This window comes from Carcharhinus amblyrhynchos, chromosome 10 (assembly GCF_965287045.1).
Source record: "Carcharhinus amblyrhynchos chromosome 10, sCarAmb.v2.hapA, whole genome shotgun sequence".
Classification (NCBI taxonomy): Eukaryota; Metazoa; Chordata; class Chondrichthyes; order Carcharhiniformes; family Carcharhinidae; genus Carcharhinus; species Carcharhinus amblyrhynchos.
The window spans coordinates 53288070-53308717 of record NC_137333.1 but is presented as its reverse complement, the minus strand read 5'-3'; the positions used below and the strand labels follow the sequence as shown (position 1 = coordinate 53308717).

The following is a 20648-nucleotide window of genomic DNA, read 5'->3' as shown; positions in this document are numbered from 1 at the left end:
TACGGCCAAATTTCCTTCCGATTCGATTTTCAAGTTTGCTGACGACACCACTGTAGTGGGTCAAATCTCAAACAATGACAAGACAGAGCACAGGAATGAGATAGAGAATCTGGTGAACTGCTGCGGCAACAATAATCTCTCCCTCAATGTCAACAAAATGAAGCAGACTGTCATCGACTTCAGGAAGCATAAAGGAGAACGTGCCCCTGTCTACATCAATGGGGACAAAGTAGAAAGGGTCAAGAGCTTCAAGTTTTTAGGTGTCCAGATCACCAACAACCTGTCCTGGTCCCCCCATGTCGACACTATAGTTAAGAAAACCCACCAATGCCTCTACTTTCTCAGAAGACAAAGGAAATTTGGCATGTCAGCTATGATTCTCACCAACTTTTACAGATGCACAACAGAAAGCATTCTTTCTGGTTGTATTACAACTTGGTATGGCTCCTGCTCTGCCCAAGATCGCAAGTAACTATAAAAGGTCATGAAAGTAGCCCAATCCATCAGGCAATCAGCCTCCCATCTACTGACTCTGTCTACACTTCCCACTACCTCAGCAAAGCAGACAGCATAATTAAGGACCCCACGCACCCTAGGCATTCTCTCTTCCAGTTTCTTCCTTCGGGAAAAAAACTTACAGAAGTCTGAGGTTAAGTATCAACTGACTCAAGAACAGCTTCTTTCCTGTTGCTGTAAGACTTTTGAATGGACTTATCTTGCATTAAGTTGATCTTTCTCTACACCCTAGCTATGACTGTAACATTACTTTTTGCACTCTCTCGTTTCCTTCTCTATGATTGGTATGTTTTGTCTGTATAGCGCGCAAGAAACAATACTTTTCACTATGGTAATACATGTGACAATAATAAACCAATTCAAATCAAATCAAACATATTGGGCTGAAGTTTACTGAGACACTGAGGTCCCACCACTGGGAATGGAGGCAGGAGCCGACCCTGCTTTGGCTGGTGACAGGAGCTAGGGAGACATATTTCTGGTGGTGGCCAATTAACTAGTCCTATTAAGGACTGCAGCCCACCCCTCCTTATCAGCAGGACTAGCAGGGTCATTGCTGGAGTTGTACCAATGATGAGAGGGGCACCTCAATTGCTGAGAGGTCCACAAAGAGCGGTGCGAATTGGGGGATGACGGGCTGAGGTAGGCAGGTGCCGTCGATCAGCAGACATTATTGAAGGTTAGTTAGCTCGTTGCCACAGCCGTGACTAACCATTGCTGTTGGGGGTTCCCTCCATGGACCATAGAATGCCCAAGAAGGAGGGCCCTTCCCCAGAGTACAGTGGGAGGCTACCAGGTTTCACTAAACTGTCTAGCCATGCAAATTAGGGCCCCCAACACAGAGGCAAGGAGTGGCCCTGACTTGGACAATTAAATGGCCTAATTGGGCTCCTAGGAGGTGGACGGCATATCCACTGGATTGCTCTTTACTGGCAAAATGGTATAGCACTGGGTGTACCCCTGATATTTATGCCATTTTACAGGCATTCCCACCTTCCAGACCATTGCCAAGGAGCTGGTAACATTTATGTTGTCATCTTCAAAATATTAGCAAAAATTCCTTGAATAAAATCACAATTTCAATTACCATATATCCAGACTGCTAACTTGTAACCGGATAAAATCATAGGGCTGAAATTTGTGCTAAAGGTGAAGGTCGCAGTGGTGGCACCAGAAACATTTATGTTTCGTTGTTGAGCATTGGCCAGCCAATTAAGTAACTCAAGGTCTGCTGACCAATGCAGGACCAGAGGCTGGAAGGGACAGGGCAAGACTGGCATCAGCTGTCACTGTAGGAGGAGAAGTCATTAGTTGGCTGGACAGAGCACCTGTGACCAGCATGACACAGCTGTGGGCAGTAGTTTGGGAAATACCACATGGGACAGCACATTGGCACCATTGCCTCACAGCTCCAGGGGCCAGGGTTCATTCCAGCCTTGGGCGTCTCTGTGGAGATTATAAGTTCTCCCTAAGTTTGCATGGGCCTCCTCCGGGTGCTCCAATTTCCACCCACACAAAAATGTTAGGGTAAGGTTAATTGGCCAGTGTCAGGGGGATTAGCAGGATAAATACATGGGGTTACTAGGATAGGATCTGGGTGGGATTGCTGTTGATGTATGCTAGAAGGGCTGAAATGGCCTCTTTCTGCAATGTAGTGGTTCTGACTTTTGACATGGATCTCCCAATGACCCTTGGAAACAACTGGAGCCATAGAAAGTCAGGGCTATTATAACTTAAGGGCCACTAGCATTGAATGGCCACCTATGCATCTCTACGCCAATCATCTGTCATAGTGTTCCTAGAAAAGCATAGCCTTCTTCAACACTGAACCTCAGACATGTTGAGGTAACTAGAATGCTGGCTGTAGATTGTGGACCCTTCCAGCTTGCAATTCCTGTTGATCTAGCAGCCCCTCTGGCTGTTCCTCTTTTCCCACAGGTCATTCTCTGAGTCACTCCCTGTGGACACCAGCCCTCCTCTCCACTTTCAGATGAGACCCCTCCAACAGAGCAGACAATCTCTATTTGCTTACCTATAGGTGGCACATGATAGTGTACTGAAGGGAGTATTCGGGAGAAAGCTTCTAAGGAACCTCATAAGTGAAAGATTTCTCTAGCTTGCACAGGAAATGCAATGAACTATCAGAAAACAATCTATTATTAGCTCTCAAATCCGATCTGCTCACATTGCCATGGGTCTGGTAACTTTTATCTTACCAGATTACTGTTTATCTGCCCTGGGTTGAGTTTTAACTAAAAATGGGATGGCCGCTGGTCTGTGTGCCAACCGCTGAATTGCTCGGGCCATGTAAAATTGCAAACGATTGCCATTTTAATGGGCTTAATTGCCCATTTAATTGTCAGCAGGCAAACTTCCAATTCTTCCGCATGCCTGCTGACTGTAGTATGGCACAATGACATCAGGATACCCACCCAATGTGTTCTCGTGCAATTTCATACAAGTTTAGATTGGCCACATGCCTACAACTAAAGCATACAATTTTGGCCCAGATTACATCTTCATCTATTTCACTGTAGGCAGTTATTTTAACATTCCTTTGTTCTCAATAGCACAGGAATCCTCATTTTCCCTAGTTGTTCATAGATTGGCACACTTATTTAGAAATTGGCTCCAATGCCTCTTCTTCCTCACCCCGGCACATCATAAACCCCAGCTCCCATAACATTCTCCTAACCCTGTTACACTTCCCCCCACCTCTCCAACCTGGCTCCTCAGTCCTACCAATGTCAGAAACACCACAAAATGAAAGGGACAAACCTTCAGTCAAGTGTTATTTCCAACATGTGTGTGTGAGAACCATGATAGAGAAGAGAGTGCTTTTTTCCTCCATCAAGTGCTTTTCCCAGTCCCAGTGAGGCTGAGGAACTAGAGTGAAGAGCCAGGGGCTGAAGGGGGAAGACAAGAGTGCAGGGATTTGGGGCAGATGGTTTTGATTACAACTACATCAAATAAGAAATTCCAAAGCATCCCAAAACACTTGTCATTGAGGCAAATGCACATCTTGACCAGAATTTCTTGAGCTTGTGATAAAACGGGGTCTGGCCTCACTTGCAATGTGCCGAACCATTAGGCCCTTCCCACTGACTCTCCACTGGACCATGCCGCAGCTTGGAGAGCAAGCTCCCGCCACAGCCTATGATAAAGATAAAGTCTTCACACAGTCAGCCGCAGATGCCTCCACTTCATCACTGACGACAACGTCCAGGCCACAGTGTTATTTATCTCATTCACACTTATCTCTCACAGGCGCACTGACACTGCAGCAATTTTAAGTAGCAGTGCATGTGTAGTGTTGTTGCTTTACCATTCCCTGGCTAACTGAGTGTGAAGGAAGCTATAGGTACGAGAATGTACAGTATTTTTCTGAGCTTTCAGTCAACATTTATACCTCTGAGCACAGCTGTTGTAACACTGGTTGATCACCACATGGTTCACACCTTCCAGATTGCCACACATGAACCTTATTTAAATTAAACCATCAGTAGAAAACACAAGTGATCAAACATAATCATACAAGGAAAATGGTGACAAATTATTCGTAATACATTAATTTTGCACTTTATGGGCAGGATTTTCAGCCCCTCATAGTGTCCTTTCTGGCAGAGGAGGTGGCCCACCATTGGCCAGTGGTGGGATCTTCCTGTCCCACTGCTGTCAATGCTGTTCCCTAATTGCTTGCCTCTGGAGATTGCCCTCAAGTGGGATGAGAAGTCCCACCCCAGCGGGAATGGCTGAAAAATACCACCTTTTTTCATTGTGAAATGAGGATGCATAATTATAGCAAAATAATATATTGCAAATTAACTCAATAAATGGTAGCAAACAATTCACCTCAGCATGAAACTTTTCTTACTTTTTAAATAAATTTATACAAGCTAAAATGTAAAATTTGAAGTGTTTGGCTAACTTTACTGCCAATTATGCCGTCAACTGATTAAAGAATCCTAAACATTTTAAAGGTATTTTGCACTAGGAACAAATGTATTGATCTGATTATGAACTATTTGATAATTAGAGGTGGACTAACCTTTAATGGTGAAATGTGAGCATGTGACACATATCCAAGGATATTCTCAACTTGTGATAAATTCTTCTCAGACACATGAACAAGCTCAGGGCCTTTGACTTCATTGGTGAGCCGTGGTAAGCTATAATCATGTGGTGGTGAATCCTCATCCTGATAATGGTAGTTCTGAAAAAATAAATTAAGTAACTGAGAAGGGTTGGAAAAAATCACTTTTAGTTTCAATTTTCAACTTTTTGTTGGAGATAATACAATAGGTGCAATGTACTTTGCCTCAAACACCTCCTGTGACAGAGCATTCCATGTTCCAACAAGCCTCTATTTAGATAGTTGTTCCAAACCTCACTTTTAAAATCACTCTCCAGACCAGGTTATCTTTCTCCTGCTCCTCCCTAACAATTATAATAGCAAACAAGATAAATAAAGCAAAAGGGCTATTTTTACCTGTAAGTTCAACGATAAAATGGCTATTGCTCATAACAGGATGAAACAATTTCTTTGATATTGAGCTGAATTACTGCTCACAGACGTTCTCTGCTCTAGAGATTTATCTTTCCAACTCCCTATGTAATTGTGCTGCCCTGGATACACTGGCGATTTCTGATAGCCTACAAATTGCATTTGACACACTGTATGAGAATTCAGTAAACTGGTATCACACTGTCTAATTTGAAAATGTAGATACCGTTAGACTGAATTCCCACTAGAACCAAATCTCGTCAGAATCAAACTCTGCTTACACACTTCACAAAGGCATTAATTATTGAAAAAGTCTCTAATGTAATTGCATGCCAATAATGAACTGCACGTATTTGCAGCTATTCATATTTCATGGCCTCTCACAGTGTGAGATTGATCTCTCATACATAGATTCTGAAGTTAATGGATTCACATTATCAATCAAGTAAGAACTGAAAATTTGGTGTTCTTGGTTTTTCAACTATTTTTGAAAACTCAGTTTGTCCACCCATACATCCAAATGCTAGGTGATTGCAGTTGAGTGAACAAGGCATTCTTTATGTGCATTCCATATTGTATAAAAGAAATTGTGCTTTGTGCAGTTTAACAAGCAGATCTTCAAACTATACGGAACTTACTGGAGAGGATTCTTTGAGACAGGGTTTATTCCCACTTGGAAATAAGTGGACATATTAGTAAGAGGCAACATGGTTTTGTGAAGGGGAGGTCATGTCTCATGAACTTGATCAAGTTTTTTGAGGAAGTGACGAAGATGAGGGTAGGGCAGTGGATGTTGTCTACATGGACTTCAGTAAGGCCTTTGACAAGGTCCCTCATGGCAGACTGATGCAGAAGGTGAAGTCACGTGGGATCAGAGGTGAGCTGGCAAGGTGGATACAAAACTGGCTCGGTCAAAGAAGAGAGGGTAGCAGTGGAAATGTGCGTTGCTGAATGGAGGGCTGTGACAAGTGGTGTTCCTCAGGGATCAGTGTGGGAACCTTTGCTGTTTGTAATATATATAAATGATTTGGACGAAAATACAACTGGATTGATTGGTAAGTTTGCGGATGACATAAAGGTTGGTGGATTTGCGGATAGTGACAAGGACCATCAGGGAATACAGCAGGATAGAGATCAGTTGGAAATTTGGGAGGAGAGATGGCAGATGGAGTTTAATCCGGGCAAATGTGAGGTAATGCATTTTGGAAGGTCTAATACAGATAGGAAATGTACAGTAAATGGCAGAACCTTTAGGAGTATTGATAGGCAAAGGGATCTGGGTGTACAGGTACACAGGTCACTGAAAGTGGCAATGCAGGTGGAGAAGGTAGTCAAGAAGGCATATGGTATGCTTGCCTTCATCGGCTGGGGTATTGAGTTTAAAAATTGGCAAGTCATGTTGCCGCTTTATAGAACCTTAGTTAGGCCGCTCTTGGAATATAGTGTTCAATTCTGGTCGCCACACTACCAGAAAGATGTGAAGGCTTTGGAGAGGGTACAGAAAAGATTTACCAGGATGTTGCCTGGTATGGAGGGCATTAGCTATGAGGAGAGGTTGGAGAAACTTGGTTTGTTCTCACTGCAGCCACAGAGATTGAGGGGAGACCTGATTGAAGTCTACAAGATTATGCAAGGCATGGACAGAATGGATAGTCAGGAGCTTTTTCCCAGGGTGGAAGAGTCAATTACTAGGGGGCATAAGTTTAAGGTGCGAGGAGCAAGGTTCAAGAGAGATATATGAGGCAGATGTTTTACACAGAATGGTGGATGCCTGGAACTCGTTGCTGGGAGAGGTAGTAGAAGTGGATACAGACTTTTAAGGGGCATCCTGACAAGTACATGAATGAGATGGGAATAGAGGGATATGGTCCCCAGAAGTGTAGGAGGTTTTAGTTAAGCCAGGCAGCATGGTCGGTGCAGGCTTGGAGGACTGAAGGGTCTGTTCCTGTGCTGTAATTTTCTTTGTTCTTTGTTCTATAGATGTAATGCAGCAGGTACTCTGTGCTACAGGCTTGCCCTAACTCTCAGTGTGAATGTCAATTGCTGAACATTAAGTATTCAAACCTAGAGCAAAAGTGCAGGGAATGGAGAGTACTAAATAAAAATATGGGACAAAAAATTCAATTGGACCTGGCTTTTCCAGAGGTAGGCGCTGCCTCCAGCCACTTTCTGCACCACCCAACCAGGAATTCTGGGTACATGCAGGTGGACCCCTGCATAGGCCTTAACATATTGAATTGGTGCTTCCTGATGTTATACACCTGATGTGATACCAAGAGCAGAATTTCTCAAAGGGCTTCAGATCCCAGCTGTCAATCTGGATCAGAAGCCAGCATTGTATGGGAAGCAGTTACTCCAATTAGTGGTTTGAGGGTAGGCTCACCATCCAATTGAGGACATCAGTTAGGTAATGAAATTGGAGGACTAATCAGACGCCTTTCAGGTTGAAAGGAGAAACAAGCTGCAAAGGCAAATAAGTGAGAAGTTCCTAATTCTTCAAAGTTTAAATGAAAAAATAGATTTTACACCCAGGCCACAACAGTCATTGGTGGAGGGGAGGGGGCGAACCTCTACTGATGGCTTGTGGCTGCTGCTGCACCTCCACACCCACGCACCACCGGGGTCTGTCTCCAGGCAACTAACCTGGCAAGCAGCTGGGGGCCAATTGGAAAATCCCAGTTAGCCTTCCATAATTTGCCTTAATGAGCCATGCTGATGACTTGCTTCATGCGGGAGGATAGCATGTTAGCTCCCATGCCATCTCTGCAAAAATGATATGGGATGGGATGGAGCTGGGGAAGCCATACACCAGGTAGCAGAGTTATTTTTAACTCCCTCCTACTTCCAATTCCAGCACTGGCCTGGCTTAAAAATCAAGGCCCACAATCCTAAATTTAGATAATGTCAGTCCTGGCAATACCTGTGTTGTCCACTCTTGAAAAAGGTAGCATGAAGCAGCAACATAAGTGCCAAAAGTCCCATTATCTAAAAGGATATGGCACCCTGATTGCAAAGCAACTAGAATAATGGAACATTTTCTTTTGAAAATTGAGAGTTATATTTTTAAGATTATTTTCGTGAGTTCCTGAATTTTTCATAGTGTGTTGCCATATCCTTCTAGGGATGGCAGAACATTAGGTGACCAGTGTCTTGTGTATGATGGACAGGCTTTGGAAGTTAGGAGGTGAGTTAATCCTTTTGTGCAGCTTCCCTCTAAGAGACAAACTATCTTTTTTTAAAGAGCAGCTGCTTATACCATATGATCGGTAAACAAGCTCTGATGCGCAGAGCTCACAAACAGTACTAAAAGCAGAAAGGAAAATTGGAGACGCATTAGAATCATTCAAGTGTCTTACCACCTTGATCTGAACAAGCATGACAAACCATGAATCACACTCCTGCTGTCCAAAGCTATCTCATGTGCATTCAACAAAATATACATTTACTGTTCAGATAACTAATTATTGCTAATTTTGTATCTCTACGTCTAAGAATTTCTATTATTGTTCTGGAATAGTTTGTCCTTTTCGTTGCACTTGGGGAATGCTCAGTCCCCAGGCACAGCAAAGAAAAAATGGGATCATATTTGAAGTCTCTTTGAAGCATCCCAAGGGTTGCATCCTTCAACAGATCAAATTGGGCCCGTGCAGTAGGTGCAGGCGCAGCATTGGAATACACAGGAAAATAGGAGGTTCTCGGCTCTCTTGCCTCACTTTCTTAGGCAAAAACAATTGGAATGTTATGTCAAAACACTGGCAATAAGGCCTGCACAGGGATATTCCACTGGAGTCCTCAGAGCACCTCAAAAATTGAAGATGCCAGCTGGTATGTTAGCTTCTCAATACTCTCCCTATGATGCCCTTCACTCATCAAACCTCTAGTTGCAATTTCTCCCAGAAACCCCAGCACTAGTCAGATGACCTGCAGCTATTTTTCTGTTTCTGACATCCTAATCTGACAGAAATTCCTGTCTGAGCAGGTATGTGGAGATGCCGGCGTTGGACTGGGATAAACTCCCACTCACCTGATGAATGAACAGCCAGTTCTGAAAGCTAGTGGCGTTTGCTACAAATAAACCTGTTGGACTTTAACCTGGTGTTGTGAGACTTCTTACTGAGCAGATATGTATCAGAATTGTGCCCAGGCCATGAAAATAACTTGGAATAAGAAAACATCTATCACCTGTGACTTATCTCCTGTCTTGTATTTAGTTGATAAGTAATTGCATGTGACACAAATTACACAATAAAAGTCCTATTACAATATAGATTTCTTCATCAATGAGGAGCTTTACTGATTTAACCCAAAATAGAATCAATGAGTAACTGCCATACAACATTTTAACAAGGGAGACAGGAGCTCCATATATTGAGTATGAAGGCTGTGGTATGCTTGAACCAGTGTGATCTCCATTTATAAGTTAAATGCCTTTACCCAACTTCAATGATACACACCAAAAAGGGGAAAAGTATCTGCTATTGCCTTTGACAGCTTTTTGCCACCAGAGTGCAGTCAAGGGATTGAAGAGAAATGCAACTTTTTAAAGTTTCTTCTGTAAGTGTACTTGCAGCATCTCCTCTTTCATAACATATTTAGTATTTACAATTTTCAAGCACCTTGAGCTCCAGTTGGTCATATGGCCAATAAGGCTCATTTATAGCTTCAAAACTGATTTAACCTTCCACTGATAAGTATAAGAAAGTAAATAAATGTTCCCTGTCACAGATGCTGTCCAAACAAAACTTCGCTGCATAGTGCACTTTCTGGAATGTGACATTTCAATCAATAATAGATTACATAAAATGTGAACCATCTATCTGGTTATCTGCCTATTGCGAAGCTGTCGTGAAGTCAAACAGAAGTTCTGCCTTACACAGAAATGAGTAATATGATATATGAATTTCAGTTACAAACAAAAACTGAAAATGGTGGAAAATCTCAGCAGATAAAACAGCATCTGTGGAGAGCAAACGGAGCTAACATTTCAAGGCTGGATGACTTGTCATCAGAGTTCAAAAGAGTTCGCTCTGTACCCTCTCCACAGATGCTGTCAGACCTGCTGAGATCCAGTACTTTCTGTTTTTATTTCAGATTTCAGCATCCGTGGTAATTTGCTTCTATCTATATGAATTTCAGTGTTGGTGCATTGCCAAGTACACGGGCTATATGTCCCAATGACTGGTGGATTGGGTCAAACAACGTGTCCTTTCAAGTTGTTTGCAATAAGCAGAATACAGAACGCATTCAACCAGCCTGTGTTTTCAGAACTCAGAACATAAACTTGCTGAGTGTGCACAGACATGCAAAAAAAGTGGATTCTCAAGACAAATTATACATTTAGATTATTAACAAAGAAAATATAATAAGTAAATCATGTGAATAACTAGCCTTTAAAGAAGCACGTGTCACAGACCTGGATGGATTCTCTCTCTTGGTTCTTTAGAGATGAATGGAAGTTGGAAGTCTCTGGATTCCCAGGCAAGCTTATGGGTGAGTTTCTGTCAAGGTGAATCTTTGCAAGTAAAAACTGATTAATTCCACTCCCCACCCCCTCCCTGCATGCATATTCTGGTTGGAGGAGTTGTCACTCTCAATTTGATGATTTTAGATTGCCTTGCTGGTTTCCTTCTGGAGTAAAAAAGATCTTGAGCCCCCTCCAGCTAATTTCAGTCATGTAATGGCAAGTTTCAGTGCCTCCCATTGACCACATATTGGGTTGGAGTTGAGGTGATAGATGCACAATGGAGGAATGATAGATAATCCGACAACATACCATCTCTGATGAAGGGTCATCCTGACTCCAAATGTTGGCTCTAGTCTCTCTCCATAAGTGCTGTCAGACCTGCTGAGATATTCTAGAATTTTCAGTTCTTGTTTCAGATTCCAATATCCGTAGTATTTTGCCGTTAATATACCAGCTATGATTGGCTCAGCGAAGACTTCATTTGATATTCCATCCTCATGGCCCTGACAAGTTTAATAGTCATGCTCTTTTAAATATCCTCCATTGAGCTGGTAAGGGTGGTCAACTTGCACTTGGGAAGCTCATTTGTATTTGAGAGCTTTCCAGAAGCAGGTTCAGACATGAGTTAATTCTTAGTTTGTGTAAAAATTACAAATGTTAGTCATGGGACACTCAGCAGTCATCTTGGGCAACATGTTGACCACTTTTTAAAGACAATTTTTAAGTCTGTATTGACTGAAGTCTGTATCCTGAAAGTTAAAAATACTAAAACTTTATTGCACATGACGCTAGGCTGGTACTGTCTCACATGTGATGCTAAGCCAAATCTTGATTTGCAGTTTCAAATATTACAATATGAACTGACTGTTGGAGGAATGGTGAAGGAACCGGCTTTGTGACATGCAGGACTTGCTTGTTCTGGAAGGGCCTGACTCTGTTCTCCTCAAATGTTGAGACTGCTTGGTGACAGAGGCTTCTCCATTTGGAGCTGTCTGGAGTCCAACTTAGAGGCAATGAGAATGATTTTAAGAATGTCTTTATATCAAAGTTTGGGAAAAATGTAATGCAGGTTCCACTGCTCAGCTGGCTATAGAGTACTACTTTTCAGATGTGGAATCTTCCATGCAAATCACATGACTGACTCTCTGATAAGAATGCTCTCGATTATTGGTGTATGTCACTTGCAAGAACTTTGGTGGTAGGGATTTTATCCTATTGCTTGATATTGCAAATACATTTTAAGCAGTGAAAGTGAATGCATCTGTTCACTTTCTATGACAATGATAGGTTGTCCATGCCTCAGAACCACAGAGAATTGGTGTGACAACCACTGTATAATAGACTTTGATTTTTGGTTTGAGACAAACTCCATACACTCTCCAAAGCCTGTGGGTGAATTTGCCAAATGTTGGCCTTGCTTTTGCCAGGTGACAGGCGATTTTGTCATGTAACGTGGTGTTGCTGCAGAGGATACTCCTAAGATAGTGGAATTTCTGAACTGAGTTGATGGCTACATTGTTGATTGCAACTATGGAGTTTTAGGATTTGTGGCCGGGAACAGGTTGGTATAAAATCACTTTTTTTCAGACTTATTGCAAGACCAAAGCATTTTGAGGCTTAGGCAAAGTAGCTGGATGTCCTTTGCCACGCATGTTATGAGATCATAATTGTCATCAAATAGAAATTCACCTAGTAGCTGTTCTGGTGTCTACATGCAAGCCTCGAGTGTTTGTAGATTGGAGAAGTTGCTATCTGTCCTGAACTGAAAGTGTACTCCAATGTCAAGATTTTTGAGAGCATAAAAGAGCATGTCAGTGGAGGAGTCTATCAAAACACTGCAAACATCCACACTCTTTATAATGTGTGGCTTCCTCTCTATCATGGAAAAAAAGCAGAAATGTCTGAAATTTGGAAATCCAGCGTCCAAAAGTGGCATAAAGCCATTATTGTTAAGCTCATTTGAACTGTCAGCAGATTTTGTTTTATATTTGGGCATGGGATGTGGACTTTGCTGGCCAGGCCAACATTTATTGCCTATCCCTAATTGCCCTTCAGAAGGTGAAGGTGAGCTGCCTTCTTGAACTGCAGGAGTCCATAGGGTGTAGGTGCACCCAGAGCGCTGTTAGGAATAGAGTTCCAGGATTTTAATCCAGCAACAGTGAAGGAACAATACAATAGTTTCAAGTCAGGATGGTATGTGACTTGGAGGGGAATTTGCAGGTGGTGGAGCTTCCAAGTACTTGCTGCCCTTGTTCTTTTAGGTGGTAGAGATTGTGGGTTTGGAAGGTGTTGACAAGGAAGGCTTGGTAAGTTGCCAAGATAGTACACAGTGGTGCAACTGTGGGTTGGTGGAGGAGGGAGTGAATATTTATGGGAGTGAATGGGATGCAATCAAGTGGGCTGCTTTGCCCTGGATGGTGTTGAGCTTCTTGAAAGTTTTTAGAGCTACACTCATGCAGGCAAAAGGAAAGTATTACATCACACTCTTGACTTGTGCCTTGTAGATGGTGGACAGGCTTTGGGGAAATCAAGGGGTGAGTTATTTACCACAGGATTCACAGCTTCATACCTGCTCTCTTAGCCACAGTATCTATATGGCTGGTCCAGTTCAATTTCTGGTCAACAGTAACCCCCAGGATATTGATTGTGGGGGGTATTTTTAAAGCCATTGAGTATCAGGTGGAGATAGATAGATTCTCCCCTGTTGGAGATGGTTATTGCCTGGACTTGAGTGGTAAGTAACATTCGTGCCACATGAGCCTAAGCCTGAATAATGTTCAGATCTTGCTGTATATGGTCACACACTGTTTCAGTATATAAGGAGTCATGAATGATATGCAATCATCCACAAGCATTCCCACTTATGGTCGAGGGAAGGTAATTGATAAAACAGCTCAAGATGCAGCGCCAAGGACACTACTCTGAGTAATCTGTCCAGAGCAAAGGGACCTGTCAGAATTATCCAAGGCAGTTGACAAAAGGATCTGTCAAGCTGTCAAAACATTGAAAAATCAATCCCTTCAAGTTTTAGAAAAAATGTCTGGAATGTAAAAAATATTGTTTGCCATTTCAGTCTGTCTGTTGATACAAGCTTGAGGGGTTCTGTTACTGAATTAATGCCACCTAACAGATTTCATGACTATCCCATCATCACAATAGGGTGCCTGCCACTTCATAGTTTGATTAAACTAGCAGGCCATTCAGTCCTTCGAGCCTGCTTTGCCATTCATTTTGATCATGGTGGATCATCAAATTCAAAATCCTGATCCTTTTGACAACTATAAGTGGTCAGATTCTTTAATATAGAAGTACAAATGTCAATGCTTGTTTTGATAAGCATTCGAATTAAATGTTGGTTGTTATAAGGCTTTATTCAGTTGAAGGAATCAAGTGTAGTAAATGGTTTTCATGAATTATAGATACTTAGAACCTAATTTTATAGAACTTTATTTTACCTCATCTCTGCATAGATCCTGAAGTCTGCCCTTGAATGTATACTTAAGTGAGTTGGCATGGTACATGTAAGGTAAAGGGTAATGGGTGGAATGCATGAGTTAACATTAAGTTGGCAGAGACAATAAAGGGTCATGGAGTCAGTACTGGGGCATAATTTTGCATTGAGATAATAATGGGCCATGAGTGTGGGTCAAGGGACATAGGCTGACATTGGGGCCGTAAAGAACCATGAGGGATAGGTTCAGGGGAATAGATTGGTGCAGAGGATATATAGAGCCATGGGAGGTGTGTACAGAGCTTTAGGTGACATGGGTTGGCATGCGAAGTGTGAGGAGGTGAGGGGGTGTATGGACTGTTGAGATGGTTTATGTTTTAATTTTTTTAGTTTTTGGATAAAGTTCTGGAACCCCAAGGCTTTCTGCACAACCCACCTTGGCATCTGGCAGCCTCCTCACTTCTTCCCAGGTCACCCACTCAAGCTCCAATTTTAGTTCATTCACCAGGACCAAAAATCTGATGTCTGGGCTGTGAGGGTATGTGCTTCCAGTATAACGTAAAGGTGCTCCGCAGAACAAAGGTTTAACATGGGACTGAAAAGTGGCACTGTACACTGTATAATGTATATAGTCACATGGTCAAAGAACAGTCTAGAGCTCTGTAAGCAGCTAGCCTGCATGGTGGGAGCAACACCATGCAAGACCATTCTAAGAATTATAATTATTTAAAGCCTATCAATGAAGGTATTTGTGCTTAAATAAACAAACCTCAAGATCTTATCAATGAAACACCACCACAGCAACATGACAAACCCATATTCTATTTAATTCCTAGCTACCCAGATTAAAATCTGGTCTTAAAGTGTCTTGTTACATATAGGTAAAGCCTGAGTACAAATTATTCTTCTTGCAGACTCAAATGGTACATTGAGCAAAAATCAATGTATTGAAAAGTGTAGCAAAACACCATCATTGAATAGAATCTCACCTCAAAGACATTAAATAAAAGAAGGCAAAACAATTATATTAATATGCCTAGTTGTTGGCCATTCAAAAAATAAATGCTTTAAATATGGGTATACTTTTATCCTGCACCTCTTTCTTTCACTAGTATTTTTCTCTCTCAAGCTCTGTTTTCTCTTTTATTAATGTGCTGTTTTGAATTCCTCCCTTTGGGTGAAAAAAGGCATTTTTGTTTTTATGACATATCGTCTGCTTCCCACCATATTAATTACGCATTAATGGGAAACACGCAAGATTGCTGGCAGATGGCCTCTGATTTGCCTGCTCCACCATCAGCTCATTGCTTCCTCATTCTAGGCACTATATTTAAATGGTACCTGTGCATAGCTTTGTCAATCTCTCCAACCCAAAACTATCACACAGATGCTCCCAAGAGAAAAGAAGACAACAGTCCCCAAGTTCAGCGACACCTCCTTTGAATATCTGCTGGATGTCATGGAAGCCCATGATTTCCTTTACTCTCACTCTGGGAAGCAGTGGTAACAATGGTCAGTGCTAATGCTGACCACAAGAATCTGGCCACCCACTGCAGCAAGAGGATAAGTGGATGAATAATCTTATCTATGCTGCCATGGTAAGTCAACCATCTCATCACTCTTAACTCACACACTTGCAAACCCATCACACATCATAGAGATTTTACTCACTGCCAGCTCAGAGGACACATCACTCACTCACACACATGTTCACATCTCCATCTGGTCTCATCTCCTCTAGCGAGTATGCTCCACTCACCACCCACACATGCAAGAGTGCATCTTGCTGACACTCTCTCCATCTCTCTTCATGCAGGACTAGCTCACGCACAATGAAAGGGAAAGGTGTTTGACCGTGATTGGAGTGCCTGAACTCAATATTCTCAGTGAGTTCAATTGAGCTGGACAGGACGTGGACCACACTGCAACAATGGCGAGATTGGCGGAACATGTCCATGTGAGGATCCTGCACCAGCTGATCTATCAATCAACACAAATGAGAGTGCATTGTCCTATTTTATATTCAGTTGCCATGCAGTAGTTATCTCAACTTTCTTTATAGGCTTCTCAGTCAAGCAGGAAGGCCCTGCATCAGCCAGACCCCGAGTTCCCCCGAGGACACTGTGGATGAGGAACCTGAGGAGCGCACCACTGAAGATCCAACACAGTGTGCACACATACCCTCCACCAGTGTGGACTCACACAACTTGGCACAGCTGAGGTGTAAAGTGTGCTTGGGGTCACAATCTGGTGAACACAGCAAACAATCCGATCCACAACAGCAGGAGGCACTCGGAGGACTGCTCCAGGCCACGATTCTGTTGAGTCCGAGTCAGATTACCAGCATCTGGACTCATTCCTAAATCAGCTGCTGCAGCTGCAGTGACAATCACACATGCTTTAGGAAGGGATGTCAAGCAGCATTCCGCAGACTGCAACATACGATGGAGCACTCCTTCTGTGTTCAGTCTGATACGATAACACCGGCATACCAATGCACTGAGGTCAACATTGGCAAGCCCTTGGTGGCATCCATCAGAGGACATGCGAGGATGAATGGGACACCTTGATCTCACTCCAGCTGCTGCTTGTCCTCAAGGAGTCAGGCAGGGACCCTCAGGCACCCATAGGGAGGACGACCAGCAACTGGACGTCCTGAGGCCATCCAGCCAGGTGACGCCAGGACTCTCTGGCTGATCCAAATCCCATCTTCTTCTGACCCAATCACCTCCTTTAATCTGGGGGGCAGTACCTAAAGATGACTGAGCCATCTATAAGTGGAGTTACAGTGGCAAAATATCACTGGCAACCTTGTACCAAGTGTGATTTATATGATTCACCATTGTGAATGTTACACAGAATGTGTTGTTTCATTGGTTGAGATGAATCTCCTTAAGAAGCTTGACAGATTAAAGGCATGTATCTATGAGCCCACTGAGGATTGTGTAAGAGCTCTCACCTCTTGTACGGTGCCATTGTAACTGGAGTGCTAGAGATATGCTTGAAGAGGCAGCACCTTCTGACCTCTGAAGCCAGGAAGCTCTCCTCCATCTAGCACCTCATCTCAGCAAGAATACATGTTGCCAAGTGTTCATCATCCTTCAAAAGATCAGGACAATGTCTGGGATCTGCCACCCGTTCAAGATGATACATGGTCACATCTCATATTTTGTGCAAATCTGCATGATCAGTTTTCGAGGTTGCAAATGAACTCACATAGCTCTTCAGATTTATGTATTACTGTGGTATTACTTATGGAGCTTATATAGCTACATAAGCATAATTGATGGCACAAAACAACTGAATCTGGCAATCTCTAGGATGATGAAAGGGTTACAAAACTCATACAGAAAGTGTTCAAGCTGGTCTAGCAGTAAGTGTTATGCACCATCATCTTCTAACTTGCAGCGATGGCAAAGTACTAACTAAAATGAGAAGTTCTACCGCTGAGGGTTCTGAGAGTAGATTGGAGGGCAGGAGCAGGTATGGGGTTGGGTGGGGATGGTGGGTGGCGGGGGGTGGGGGGGGGGGTTGCTCATTGCATTATTGAACTGTGCATTCCCAAATAAGGAGAGGCATAGCTGAGGCACGTTAGGCACCTTTCAATGACAGTGTAGGTATTCAGGAAAGTTAAGCAACAATGTCCAGTCATGTGAGACTAATCATGCAGAGTGGCACTAATCAATTTTTTTCTTTTAACGCCTAGTTTGTAGTGTGAAACTTTCCTAGAGTAATAAGGAACTCCATAGCAATCAAGTAAATGGACAAGACCCAGAAGTATGTTACAAAATTGGCACTGGACAGTTCACTGAAAAGAAGCCTCAGATCTCCTCAAATAATTTCCTGAATGAACATTTACACTCGTGTTTATTCCCAAGACTCCCAGTGCCTGTCCTGAAAGCACTTTACTGAATTGTAAAAGAGTGGCGATAGCAATGGTTTTTACATTTGGAGGAACCATTCAATTTCTATATATCAGGCTTATGCAGCCAGCTCAAGTAATGCAGCATTATTTAATCTTTCTTGTTGTGACAGCACAGGAGAACATCACAGTAAATAGATAGAAGAACTGCAGAGTCAGCAGCAGTACAGAAAAGTGCACATCAGATTTTCAGACTGAAGCCATAATTTCTCCTAGAACCAGACACTATTTATGCAGAAGGCGTACTTCATTTATAACCACTGTCAGTCTATCTATCAAAAGCTGAAAAAAATGAATGTTGGGTTGTCTATCGGCAAAAAGGTTTGTTGTGTTCATTTTATTTCTGCTCTAATGTAGAAGGTTTGATACAGCTTATATCATAAATGTATAAGCTAAGTTACTATGATAGATTTGAGTGAAATGCTCACTTTTACTCATTTATGGTGTACATGAACTGTCCATGGCTCATCCAATTCCAGGAGAAACATACATTTAAGTAATGCCACCTAACCTAATAAAGATATCATCAACCAACTTCTGATGTTTATTTATTCAGACTGGAAACATGGTCTATGTAGGAGTATACAAAGATTATGCATGTTTGGTACATGGCCATATGTGAGTGAAAAGTAAATTTTAAGTAATGTGCATTTAGCTGAGCAGCTCACTATTTCATAAAAATTACATTTAATCTAGACAGGCACACCATGTGGAAAGGTCCTGAACATTGCTCATTTGCCTCTTGCTTCAATGTGTGAATGAGTAAATAGTTGCTTCTTCTGTAATCCAAAGTCCTCCCGATGAATATTTGTTGCTAGCAAATGCACTACATTAAAACAACAACGTAAAGGAAAGCTTTTCCTGGGATTAACTCTTGATTGGAGGTATCTGCATCAGATCAACCAATTTAGGAAAATCTTTCATGCTCATCTCTTATCCACATTCATATCCATTTATTTTCACTGATAAGCACACATTAATATCCATTTTGTTTTTTAAGGTATTGGAATACATTCCAGGACAAGGTAGGATCAATGATCTAAAATGTAAATGAACATTATCAAAACTCACAAATCATGAGCTGTGTATCTGGGATTTCTCTGTAAATAAAGCATATTGATGAATTCCTTGAAAGGCAGCTTTGGCTGCCCAAGCTAGACCTAGTGCTAAAGTGGTGATTCCGAACCATTAAGGTTCCTGTTCTCAATCGGCAATAGGGATTTTTTTTTGGCACTTACAAAGCATACAAAAATAAATACTTGTTCTGTGTAAATAAATATATTAATACTTAACAAAAAACTAAAAATTTACTGATTAGAAAAAAAACTTTAAAATTACATAGTTAAGTTGCCAAAAGCAACATTTTGAGCTTGATTTTCATCTTAGAGATGGGAGTCAGGAAAATTCTTGGCCTACCTGTCTTGGGAAAAAGTGCCCATGAGGAAAGGATTTTCAGTGTTGAGTGGGGAGGAGGATTTCAGGTCAGGGAACCTATGAAATAGTTGGAGGCAACCACTGGGGCTGTGGGTCAGAGGCAAATTATTTAAAAGGCCATCTAAAGTGATATGGGACATTGTCCTGGTTAAAATAAAATCAAAGACCCTCCAGCCCTCAACCCTCACCTCCACACACTCCCCATACACATCACCTCATGCTCCCCTCCAGCCATCTGGTCCATCATGCATCCAATTCCAAGCTATGCCCCCCAAAATTCCTCTAAAGCCTATCATGCCCCCATGCTAAAGCAGCACAGTGGTACAGTGGTTAACACTGTTAACTCACAGCGTCAGGGACTCAAGATTTCATTCTGGCCTTGGATGACTGTCTGTGTGGAGTTTGCTCATTTTCCCCACGTCTGTGTGGGTTTCCTCTGAGAGTTTTGGTTTTCTCCCACAGTCCAAAGATGTGCAGGTTAAGTCGATTGGCCATGTTAAGTTGCTGCTTAGTATCCAAAGATATGTAAGTTAGGTGGATTAGCTATGGTAAATGCATAGGGTTGCCATGGTAGGGGAGCACCTGGGTTGGATGCTCTTTCGGAGAATCAGTACCGACTTGATGGGCCAAGTGGCCTCTTTCTGCAAATTAGCTTATGTAAAGGAGTTGTGAGATAATCCAAGTTCTCCAAAAAGTGAATTGGCTAAAATTTAATTGCAAAGAGAAATAAAGAAATTTGAAATACAGTTAAAAGAGGGTGCTTTTTCAAGGGGAATTGGAAATGGAGAAGGTAGCAATGGAATAAATGGAAAAGGAGAAAGAGAAAAAAATTCAGTTTAAAATGCTAGAAGTTAAAGCAGAGAAACTGGAACAAGTTGAAGAAGAAAGTAGTTCTTGACATGAACCTAGCAGCTAGATGTTTAGATTTGTACAGGTACTTCAAAAGTTTGATTAAAAGGACGTGGAGTCATTTTTTAAGACATTTGGGAAAATAGCAAAACGAATTAAATGGTCGCAAGATATTTGGATGCCGTCTTGGAAAGTAAACTTACAGATAGGGTGAGTGTAGTCTTTGGCCAGGATTCTCCCCCAAGGAAACTAAGTGCCCAACAGGTGGGAAAACAGGAGTATTTCCAGCCCATTTTTTGGGCATACTTACTAGAACAAATCTCTACCATTCTGTGCATTGCAGAGTGCCTCAGCGTTATTCCCTCTAGTAAGTAGGGGTGGGACCTATTCCCACCCAAGAGACTGGCAGCACAGTGCTGAGTGGCCACTGTGCATGCACCAATCTGTCAGTGTGGAGATTGGTTATGGGCAATGGCCTCCCCATTGCCAGCCTTCGACCATTGGCCAA

The 20648-nt window shown here is 42.2% G+C and overlaps 1 protein-coding gene across 9 annotated transcripts in view; it reads right to left on the bottom strand.

Annotated features, from left to right (window-relative positions):
* The window catches only part of dlg2 (discs, large homolog 2 (Drosophila)), a 941559-nt gene that overhangs the window by 624819 nt on the left and 296092 nt on the right, over positions 1–20648 (bottom strand). For all 9 annotated transcript variants that reach the window (XM_080197062.1, XM_080197064.1, XM_080197065.1 and 6 more), the window contains one exon: positions 4565–4729. In XM_080197062.1, the coding sequence (XP_080053188.1) occupies positions 4565–4729 (165 nt within the window). The remainder of the gene's footprint in view (positions 1–4564; positions 4730–20648) is intronic.